The sequence below is a fragment of the Mastigoproctus giganteus genome, chromosome 2, assembly GCF_048544385.1.
Source record: "Mastigoproctus giganteus isolate SK-2022 chromosome 2, ASM4854438v1, whole genome shotgun sequence".
Taxonomy (NCBI): domain Eukaryota; kingdom Metazoa; phylum Arthropoda; class Arachnida; order Uropygi; family Thelyphonidae; genus Mastigoproctus; species Mastigoproctus giganteus.
In genome coordinates, this window is record NC_143576.1 from 134711629 (window position 1) to 134724299 (window position 12671).

General features: G+C 38.1%; 1 protein-coding gene across 1 annotated transcript in view; it reads right to left on the reverse strand.

Moving 5' to 3' along the window:
* Positions 1-12671, reverse strand: part of LOC150089580 (TBC1 domain family member 19) — a 456806-nt gene that overhangs the window by 61692 nt on the left and 382443 nt on the right. Inside the window, exon 17 of the mRNA XM_090390037.1 lies at positions 9808-9878. Within this exon, the coding sequence (XP_090246163.1) occupies positions 9808-9878 (71 nt within the window). The remainder of the gene's footprint in view (positions 1-9807; positions 9879-12671) is intronic.

The following is a 12671-nucleotide window of genomic DNA, read 5'->3' on the forward strand; positions in this document are numbered from 1 at the left end:
GGATCATCTAGACAAGAATTCAGTTATAGCTCAGACGCAGCATGGTTTTGTTAAGGGCAGGTCTTGCCTGACCAATTTGATTGGATACTATGATGTAGTCACAAAAGAACTGGATGCAGGGAATAACTTTGATATTATATATTTGGATCTTAGAAAGGCTTTTGATACTGTTGCACATGGAAGACTGCTGCACAAATTGGAGCAGTGTGGCATTGGAGGCAAATTGCTGCTATGGATAAGGGGATGGTTGAGTGGCAGAAGACAGAGAGTGGTAATCAATGGACACTGCTCAACGTGGACTAATGTTATTAGTGGAGTCCCTCAGGGTTCAGTGTTGGGTCCGTTGTTGTTTTCGGTGTTTATGAATGATATTGATGATGGGATATCAAGTTTAATGTCCAAGTTTGCAGATGATACAAAGGTTGGCAGGGTTGTTAAGGACACTACTGACGCTATGCTGCTGCAACAGGATCTGGAAAGGTTGAACAGATGGGCTGAGAGGTGGCAAATGAAGTTTAACATTGACAAATGTAAAGTACTACATATGGGAAACAGTAACCCCAGAGCAACGTATCAACTCTGCGGTACTATACTGACAGTGGTGGAGAATGAAAAGGACCTGGGGGTAATTGTGCAGGCAGATATGAAGTTCTCTGAGCAGTGCAGACGAGCTGCAAGAGTAGCTCATGGTGTCTTGTCAATGATATACAGGAATTTTTCTAGCAGGGATAAGGAGGTGATTATTCCCTTGTATAAGGCAATGGTTAGGCCACATCTTGAGTACTGTATACAGGTCTGGAGGCCTCATTTCAAGAAGGATGTAGAGCTGCTGGAACGGGTACAGAGAAGGGCAACAAGATTAGTGAATGGAACAAAGGGTTACTCTTACGAAGAAAGGCTTAAGTTTTGCAAATTACAGAGTCTGGAGACTAGGCACCGGCGAGGTGATCTGATAGAGGTGTATAAGGCTTTGAATGGGTTGAGCATGCTCAATGCCAATGGGATTCTTCATCTTGCTGAGAATAATCACCTCAGAGGGCATAAATTCAAATTGAGGAAGGACGGATGTCGGATAGATGTGCGGAAATTTGCCTTTGGCCAGCGGGTGGTTGGTTGGTGGAACCGACTTCCATCACTTGTTGTTGAAGTTGATAGCCTAAACAAATTTAAAGCTCAACTGGACAGGTATTTCGAACGAACGGAGGGGTGAAATGGGAGTGGTGTGTGTTTTTTTTTTTTTTTTTTTTGGCTGATGCTGAATAAGCTTGCTTTCTTGCATCATATGCCTCTACTAATGCTAATGCTAATGCTAATGCTAAGCAGGTAGGGCCAAGGTTTCCCAAAATGCATGGCTGGGGCCAGTTTTTAGTAGTACTTTTGGGACTTTTTTTGTAGCCCAAAAGTATAAATGCATATAAATAAAAAACTGTATGTACCAAGCATGCATAGCAGAAGTTAAATGAAACTTTTTTAGAATCTTTTGAAATGTTTATTATTTCAATGTTACAGTAGTTTAATATTTCTTCTTCTTGGATTTCTCCATTGTATCAATGGTTATCCTCAACCTAACTTTTTTTTTATATGTATTTTAATTTTGTTCTTCCAAGTCTCCATTCTTCAATTTCCTCTTTTCCATAGCCACCCTCACTCCCTCTATTCATGTGCTTCTAGGTCTTCCTCTCCTTTTCCTTCTAGGAGGTGTCCATTCCATTGCTTTTTTAGGTACTCTCTCTTTCCCCATTTTCATAACATGTTCATACCATTATAATCTGTTTTGTTTTATTTTGTCAATAACGTTTATTTGAGTTGCTTTCCTTATATCTTCATTCCTAACTCTAATTTAGATCTTCAGGCTGATCTCCAAAAATCCATCTGGACAGCTAGCAATTTCTTCCTTTGCCTTTCCTTTATAGTCCAAATCTCAGATCCATACAGTTAGGATACTTTACAATTGTTTTACAAGGTTTTTACAAATCTTTGTACTCAATGGAGGTGGTTTTGGTAGTCGCACTGCATGTATATGTGCTCTATATGCCTTACAACACTCACTATTAGTTTTCAGCATGTTGAATTATATATTTTTTTTCGGTTGAAATATTTTATGAAATACAGTAGAGAATGACTAAAGAAATATTTTGGTTTGTAAAATTTTAAAATCTTGACTTTTAGAAGTGGAAATACAGCGATTTAAATCATCAACGCGTCACATGTGCAAGTTACACGGTGGCTGTGCTGCAGGGGTACTGACTTATTTCTAGTTTACTCATTCAAGCAGTAGTCGCCACACAAAGAGCATGCATTGATATACGAACTATGAGCTGGCAGACATGCACCTAGTGTATGGATTAGCAGAGGGCCCACACGGTGTGTGCGCCCCCATGCAGCACAACATCGCTTCGCAATAAATGTGTGGGCAGGTATGGTCGGTGACTGCTTAGTTGGCCCATACCTGTTACCATCCCGCATGAACTCCACTAAATATCAGATCTTGTCGGCCCATACCTGTTACCATCCCGCATGAACTCCACTAAATATCGGATCTTTCTTGAACAAGTTCTACCAGGGTTACTTAACGATGTTCCAGCAAATGTGAGATGCAACATTTGGTTTCAACATGACGGGGCGCCTGCCCATTATGGAAGGTGTGTTCGTGACCATTTGAACAGGCGTTTTGGGCGTTGATGGATTGGTCGTGGCAGACCCGTTGCCTGGCCCCCACGCTCACCTGATTTATCGAGCTTTGATTTCTTTCTGTGGGGGGGGGGCCTCAAATCTATCATGTATGAATCGCCTGTGGAGACGGAAATGGATCTTGTGGCGAGACTCGTCTGCGCTGCTGCTATTGTCAAAGAAACTCAAGGTGTGTTTGACCGTGTCCACCAATCCATGCTGCGTTGGTGTCACGCATGCATCGCATCTAATGGTGGAACCTTCGAGCATTTGTTGTAACATCATGAAATGCATCCATCTCATACTCCATTGTTAATATTATGTCAAAGAAATGTTTGTCACTAATTACTGTCGTGTCATTTCTGCTTCTTGTGCCTCTGCTACTACTTTCCCATGACGTTTCCGGTTATGGGTTCCTATGTGATTCACATTCCTTTAGATGTTACCTACCTCCCCTAAATGTTTGTACCAATATTTTTGAGACACCCTGTATATGCTTTATAACGCTCACTATTAGTCTTCGACATGCTGAAAGAAATATTTTGGTTTTTAAAGTTTTAAAATTTGACTGTTAGAATTTGAGATACAATGATTAAAAATGTAAATGCTGCACTCATGGAGTTACACTGTGGCGTGCTGTAGGGGTAGTGATTGCATCATGCATCACTGCTACATACGGTGCTGCATTGCTTGTGACTGGCATGGAGTGGTACAATGGTGGGACAATGAATCATTTCGTGTTGCATTTTCGTGGCAATTTTTGTCAATCCACGGATGCAAGTTACTCCCATATGAAAACTGCCTGGAGTGTGCCTAAAGAAGTTTCACTTCAAAAAACTATTATAAAAAAATATAATATATAAAATTTAAAAAATTAATCAACACACACACACACACACACACACACACACACACACACACACACACACACACACACACACACACACACACACACACACACACACACACAATTTTTATAAATAACATTTTATTTTATATAATCTTATAACAATAGATCATTTATATTGTGTGCACTTTATAAGTGATATGATAGAGGGTTAATATCACATACCAAACTTATATCAAGAACTAATGATTAGTATTTTCAGTTGAAGTTTCAGCCTTGACAAGAAACATATTTTCTACAAAAGTTACATGGAAATAACAGAACTGAGATTCATCAGACTGAAGCTGGAAAATTTTAGCTTTAGAAAACACTATAAAATCCCGGGGATTTACACTTGTATTAAGAGTGGTTTGTTGAAGTTCTTCCAATAAAACAGATGGCCAGTAGTCATTGCACTGGACAGCTGTTGTAATGGACATGTTTTTCAAGGAGATTGGTAAAGGGTTATGGACCACAGTTTTGACAACACTGGGGTAGGCACATTGAGTGCATCACTGCCTGTACATGTGGAAGTTCTGCATCAATACATCCTGGAGCGGGCTGGATATTTTTTTTTTTTTGGGGGGGGGAGCAGTTTACAAAGGGGAAGGGGGGCGACTTGAAAAGAATAATTAGCCACAATTCACGTTTATACAAGAAAAACATTTAAAGAATTTTAAAATTTCTTTACAATGAAATTAAGCCATGATATCAATTTAATTGTTCTTAAAATCCTTTAGTGAAACTCAGCATATAAATGGGTGCCAACAATTTGGGGGCCTGGGATCCTACAGTGCCCAGTGCCCCTAGCAGCCAGTCTGCACGTGCATAAAACCAAGAGGAAAGGAAGGCTTTATCACCATACTAATTGTTTCCATTTATGTTATGATACTTTTATTTCATGACCATAGCATTTCAAATTTATTGTTTCATTGAGAAAACAATACCCCATTTCATCATCATATTTAGTTCAATTGAATAAAAACCTTAAAATCAGTTGCTTCTACATTCAAACTGTTATAACTTATTAGATCAAACATTAAGGAGTATCATAAATAACTTGATTAATCACATGATACAGCTCTGATATATGTAGATAAAAATCCTAACCAAATTGACAGTTTGTATGGAAAAGTACACTACTTGATAGCCAAGTTAAAATGTCTGGATGGGCTCGGCAGGCTTGGTCTTCATGCTTTGACCCGGCTTGGATGAGGGCTGCATATGGACTGGGTAGCAATGGTAGCCTTCAGGTTCAGGTACAAGTCAGACAGAACTGTCTTCATAATAGGCCAGGCAAAATTCAAAAATTCTGGTCCATGCAGTTCTATAGTATATACTATTGATTGCAAGCAGCAGCAAAACAGTGCAAGCTGATTTCCACACCAATAAATAAAATACACAGTAATGAATTTATAGATTAACCAGTATTACACTGAGGATGTTAACACCAAGTGGCATCCTTTGATGTATGCTGAATCAGTGGGACAATGTTAAGAAAAAGTTGAGTTAGGATTAAATTTGAAAGTGTCTGCAATTTTACTCAGATATGATAGGAAGATTGGAGAGATTGTACAAGGCCCATGGGGTAAAATTTTTCTTGGCATTTTCCTCAGGTTTGATTGCTCATTGGCAAAAGTTGAGGGATATTTTTCATCGGGAACAGGAAAGGCCTTCATGGGATATTCTGAGTCTGTTGTGGAGTGAGTGAGTCATTGGCAATAAGTGTATAGTCTTTAACTCTACATCTCGGAATTATCATCCAGTAACAATTAAACCGTGCCAAAATACATCTGGTAAATGCGGGCAGCAACTTTTCTTTTTCCTAGAGTCAGTATATTCTTGTTCTGATTCTACTCTCAAGAGCACATTTTGGAAGGGCAACATTTCGGCTAGGGGATGATCTGTTCAGGGTTCCAATAAAACTCCAGGGGTTCACATCTGGTGAGTATGGGCTTGGTTATTCCCTTCTACTTCTTACTCTCTCTCTCGCAGGGTAACTCAAATTTTTTTGGCTGGTGCAGTATAAGCCTCAGGCTTCCTAGCACCAAATGAATAATAATAATAATAATAATAATAATAATAGGCTTGGGAAAGAAGACTTCAGCAGAAGATAAAAGAATTAAGAGTCAAGATAGGTCAGTTGACCCAGTACCAACAGGGTAATAGAAGTAAGAAATTGATTGGAAAGGTGAAGAGCATCCTCAAGAGAGAGAGCATCCACAGCAAAGACCCACAGATTGAGACCAGAAATAGGAGAATACTTGGACACACTGAAGCAGAACCTCCTTGCACTCAGCAAGAAACTACGCAGATACAAAGAGAGCTCCCAGAGGAAAATAAACAACAGAATCTTCGATGAGGACCAAAAAACCTTCTACAGGAAACTGGGTGAAGATGAGAAAGCCGGAAACGGACCACCTGAGAAGAAGACGATCGAGCAGTTCCGGGGAAATATCTGGAGCAGTGAAGTAAGACATAACAGCAGAGCACCCTGGATAGAAGTAGAATGGAAGAAAACCAAGGACATACAAGAAATGAGAGAGTGGGAGATTCGAGAAGTAAAACAGTCAATCAGGAACACCCACAACTGGTGAACTACAGGGAATGATAACATTCACAACTACTGGTACAAGAAGCTCACCTGCACTACAGATCAACTACTCACCAACAACTACTACGGATCACGGAAGAATTCAGCAAGGACATCAGGATGGAATTTGGACTAGACAAATGCAAGACCCACAGATTGAGCCAGGGAAAATTAGTTGGCCGAAATTACCAGCTGCTGACTGGTAAAGAGATCAAAGCTATGACAGAAGGAGAGACCTACAAATACCTAGGGATGATGCAGGCTCAGCAGTTAGAACACAAGGAAATCAAGAAGTGCCTGACCGAAAAATATCATCAGAGGCTCAGAAGCCTGCTGAAAGCAAAATTGAATGGAGGGAACACAGTTAAAGCCATAAACAACTATGCAGTCCCATTGCTAACATACTCCTTCAGGGTCATAGATTGGACTAACACTGAGCTGGAGGATATCATGAAAAAGACAAGGACAATGATGACCAAGAGCCGCCAATGCCACCCGAAGTCAGCAGTAGAGAGACTGACAATTGCCCGGGAAGAAGGAGGAAGGGGCCTGATAGAACTCATTGAGCAACAGAAAAACAGCGATAGTTAACCTGAAGGATTACTTCCAGAAACACACAGCAGCACTCCACCAGGCCATAAGGAAGACAGACAAGTGGTATACCCCGCTCAACCTAAGCGAGGAGTCCCCCCAACCAGGAGGTGCAAACGAAGATAGAAAGATGGGCAGAGAAGACACTCCATGGCAGACAGTACAATGATCTCCATCAAGATCACATAGATAAAATTGCTTCCAATGAATGGCTCATGAGCAGGACGCTCTTCCCCGAGACTGAATGATTCATGCTCGCCATCCAAGACAGGTAATCAACACCAGGAACAATAGAAAATACATTGCCAGGGAGCCCGGAGTGTTCAATGACACATATCGATAATGCCACCTGGCCTAAGAAAGGGTCCAACACATCACCGCAGGATGCAAGGTGACCACCCAGACTGAGTACACTCATAGTCACGACCAGGTAGCCAGGATAATACATCAGAAGCTAGCGAGGAAATACCAGTTGACCAAAGAAAGTGTACCATACTACAAGTACGAACCCCAGGCAGTACTAGAGACCCGAACCCACAAGCTGTATTGGGACCGTGCCATAATAACGGATAAGACCATCCCGCACAAAAGACAGGACATAACCCTTGTGGAAGAGGCTACCTACCTGATTGACATAGCGGTGCCCAACACTAGCAATGTCCAGAAAACCCATGAAGTAAAAATTAGGAAGTAAAAGAACCTGAGACATGAAGTCAAGGAGATGTGGCATATGCAAGAAGTATCGACCATCCCGATCATCGTGTCAACCACTAGTATGGTGCCAAAGACTCTACATAGCAGCCTAGCAGCAATAGGTCTCCCAGAGAACACCTACAAGGAACTCTAGAAAGCTGCAATCCTGAACACCTGTAGGATAGTCAGAGAGTTCCTTGACCAACAGTAACACCAGACATAACAACAACCATCCTGTGTACTTGGTTGCAATACCCGTCACGAGGTGGAACCCCCAATCAGGGAGAAATAATATAAAGGCAATAATAATAATAATAAATAGAATAAATATTTTGTATCTACATTAACCTGTGAAGAAGTATTCAGAATGGGAATATTATAAGTAGACTGATTTACAACTGGCAGTTAAATAATTTTGTGATAACTGAGAATAAAGTAAAACAAAAATTGTTAAATCTAAAAGTAAATATCTCATCTGGCAGTGATGGGATCTATCCAATTATATTAAATTAAGCAGCAAAACAGGTAAGCAACCTTTACCATAACTATGAGAGCATCCTTGGATTCAGGTGAGGTCTCTATAGATTGGAGCTGTGGAAATGTTTTCACAATGCCAAAGAGGGATCAAAGGATGAAGCAAGTAATTACAGCCCTGTAAGCTTGACTTCTGTTTCAGAGAAAATAATCGAGTCCCTGGTAAAAGAAGCAATGAAGAGCAATCTAGACAGGTATACAGTTATGTGGAAATCACAGATGAACTGAATCGAAAAATTCATTTTGACATCATATACTTAGATTTCAGAAAAGATTTTGACACTGTTACACATAAAAGACTATTATACAAATTGGAGTGACATTAGCAACTTGTCCCTAATGTCATAGTGCAACAAGACCTAGAAAATGAGGCAGATGGACTAAGAAGTGACAACTGAAGTTTAACACTGACAAATGAAAGGTACTGCATATGGATGGAGTAATCCCAGATTAATGTACCAACAGGGTACCACACTGAAGATAGTAGAGAAATATCTAAAAAGACCTGGGGGTAATTGGGAAGTCAGGTGTGAAGTTTCCAACAGTGTAGATGGGCTGATAGAACAGCACAAGGGGTTTTCGCCAATGATATACAGGAATTCTAGCATTAGGTAACAAGGCAGAAATTATTCTGCTATATAACGTGACAATAAGGCCACCTCGAGTATTGCATACAGATCTGGAAGCCCCATTTTAGGAGAATGTGGATTTGTTGGAATGAGAGCATAGTAGAGTAACAAGATAGGAAAAGACAAAAGGGACAAGTATACCCTTTTGAACTGAAGTCTACCAAGGAAGACTTCAGTTCTGTAAATTCCAGAATCTGGAAACTAGGCACCTGCAAGGAGATCTGATTGAGGTGCTTAAGGTTCTAAATGGATTGAGTAAGTTAAATGTTGATGATACCCTTACCCTAGCTTACACACACACACACACACACACACACACACACACACACACACACACACACACACACACACACACACACACACACACACGGCAAAAATTTAGATCGAGGAAGGATGACTGCAGGAGAAATTTGCAGAAATCTGCTTTTAGCTAGAGCAGAGGTTCCAAAACTTTCTTGGTTCATGGCACCCTTAGTGTCCCAGTAATTTTTTCACGGTACCCCTAGGCGAAAAAAAATACCTAACATAGTGGTTTTTGACCTTTTAATATATACCTATATAATAATTTTATTCTTTATATAGAGGTACTAAATAAAGATCAATTATAGATCACCACAAAATTAAAAAGATATGGTACAATGGATACCGTACACCTTTTTATAATTAAATAAATATACAAATTTAAAAAAAAAATAATAACTTTAAGTAACTTAAACCCAAATTACATGGCACCCCAAGAATGTTGTTGCGGCACCCTGGTTGAAAGCCATTGAGCTAGAGGGTAGTTTGAATAATGTTAAGGAAGAATCAGACAAATTATTAGCGAGAACAGACAAGTGATGTGTTTTTTGTTTATTTTTGGCTGATATTTTAATAACTCTCTTTCTTACATCATTTCCCAATACTAAGGCTATACTATTACATAGTCTTGAAAAAAAGTATATAAAGAAAAAGTCCAAATATTAAATTTTCCTATTAAAAATTAAAATAAATAAACTAAAAATTCTCAATTTGTGTACAATAATACATTACCCCTAGAAATACAATAAATAATTTGTGGACTGCAGTTTTGGAAATATTATTGCACAAATATATGACGATTGTTCATGTGAGATGCTAAAACAGTCATATGTTCAGATTACATCTATTTCATTTTTGGTATAAATTTAATGACTTATTTAAAGATATTACAGATCATTATATCTACATACCTCTACCATTGTTTGATTTTCAGCTTGCAAGATAACAGTCTTTCTAAATGACAAGATAGCAACTGCAAGAACTGAATATTGAAAAAAATTATATGATGAGTAAAATGCAAGGAAATATAAAAACATAACTTTTTTACATAGTTTCTGTAAACTTGTATGACTTCCAAATAATAATAAGAATACTTTCTGCTAACTCATTAAAATGCATATATAATTAAAGTTAAATGTTAATAATATATTGTTGGTCTTAAAATAACTGGAATATATTTAAAAAAGTGAATTATTTGATTTGTTTTAATTATATATATAAGGAATGATAATCTCATGTGATACTTATTCCATATAATATAACTGGGCTGGTAATAGTTTTCAGGCAAGAACACCTTTAGCAGCCTAAAACAAGGTATTCTGATAGCATGATACTACAGGATGTTGAAGTGTTTAACTTCTTAAAAGTATTTTTTTTTCCCTTTTTTGATGCACAAGGGATTTTATAAAATATGAATGAGTTTGCAAAATTGAGTTGTAAAATGATGAACAACTTTACATCAGATCATTCCAATTAGAAAAGACAACAATAACAAATACTGCAGCATCGATTTACATCTTTCATCTTTTCATTCAAATGTCACTCAAATGTGTGGCTACCTACATGCTGCAACATAAGTGACATCTGAAAGAGAGTGAAGATGGAAATTCCTACTGAAATGCATTTCCCAGGTGAAGTTGCAATTTCAAGAGAAAGCAGCTAGTTATTGTCACAATAATTCCCCCACTCACTTCACACTTGTTGTGAAGACATTTCTGATGAAACATGACATACAGATCAACCATCCACCTTACTCTCCTGATCCAGCACTAACTGACTTCTTTCTCTTTCCCAAGTTGAAAACTGTTCTCAAAGAAAAGAGATTTCAGGACGTTGCAGACATAAAGAAAAACATAACTGTCAAACTGTACATCATCTCTTTGGACATCTTCTCTGACTCTTTTCAGAAACTTTTAGAACTTTGATTTGATCTGGTAGTTGTTGGCGCATCGGCTTCTGTGGCCATATTGCACCTCCCGAGGTTTTTGCAGTACTTTGATCCAAGCCCGAGGCGGGAATCGAACCCGCGACCTTTGGGTTGCCGGGCAGGTACTTTACCCACTCGGCTAGCCCGGTCGGCCAACTTTTAGAACAGTGTAATAAATGCATTCAAATCAGGTGGTGATTACTTTGAATAAAAATAAAACCATTTTTGGCCTCTTTCATTTTGTGTTCTTTTAACTGCACAAATCCAGAAACTTTATAGCCACACCTCATATACAGCCAAAAAGAGCATCATAGCAGTCAAAAAAAGGGCTCCCGCTTTACAGTTTTCCCTATCTGGATGAGTTGTTTTTCATCTTGTACCAGGATAAAGGATCACTAGATAGCAATCATTATATAAAAGTTTATTTCAACCTGCAAGTAGCCATTACTTAAAGGAAGATAAAAATAAGGACAAAATGGTTAAGGTTGTTTCAGTCAGGAGGTGGGGAAAAAAAAAAAATTGCCAGATTGTTAAAAATCTTATCAATTACCAAAGTTAACCACTTTTACCGTTGAAAAGTAATTAGTTAAGAGTAATACTACCCCACATTGGTTATGGTGATTGATGCCTCCTAGTAAGCATAGTGGTGTAGACAACAGCTATATGAAATTATCTAATTTGTTATATGAGAAATTTGTTTATAGAGGCATGTATATGGTACATATTGTTAAGAAAGAATCCTATGATTATTCTGATTGCTACTGCTTCTATATTAGTGTTCAAGGATATTTGTAAGATTGGAATGACTTATTTATTAATACTACTATTCCTCCATAGGCTTACCCATCATCTATCCTATTTTTCCAAAAGACAGCATAGTTCTGCAGGAACCAATTGTAATGTAGAGTAAAATCCATTTCCTGCAGCACATAAAAATGAACTTGTATTTACAAAACAGACTTAATGTTATTGATATTTTAACAACGGTCTCTAAATTTTACTGGAGAAACATATTCGTGATTTTATTTTATTAGATCCCTCTATTGAGTTTCTGGGGGACTACTGTATGACTTATGCTTTTCTGTCCTTTACTTTTTTTTTTTTTTGGGACCTATTGCCTTCCCATGTCAATCTCCTCCATGACAAAAATTTTTAATACTGTTTCATCAAGTTTTTTTTTTTTTTTTTACGTCCATGTCTTCTAAAGAGACAGATACACCAGGTAGTATAGTTCATCCCAGTTCTTCAAGGATGGAGGTAAACTATCCATGGGTAGTGAAAATGCTATGTTTACTGCTTTTTATTTTTTACTGAATTGTGATATATTTTGAATGTGACATATATATGGTGTAAAGTTTTGGTGGGGGAGGGAAAGTTGAGGATTCCTGTGGTACAATGTTTAGTTACTGCATATGTGAATTCGTTATTGTTATGGCTGCAATAATTTCCTTGTTTCCTGATATGGTATGTTTAATTCTGTTTTTTTTTTTTTTTTTTAATTTCTCTCCAGATTCCATTGGATTTTTGGCTGCACATTAGATATAAATTGATACTCCTGTATCTGTAATTTGCAAACACCTGTACTTTTGACATCTGAGTGGGTTTGGGACATATACTCTCATTGAACAATTTAATTATTTTGCCTTCATATTAATTGAAAAAAAAAAAAAAAAAAAAAAAGTGTGAATAACATTTCTGGTAGGAGTAATGGTTCCATCCTTTCATATTGCTCTTGTTATGCTTTGTTCTTTTACCTCCTTGCAGATCTAATCCACTGAGCTGGTCAGCAAATGCTGTTTTGAAATGAATCTTCTTGATGTATTTAAGGTGGTGACTGCAATAGCTGCA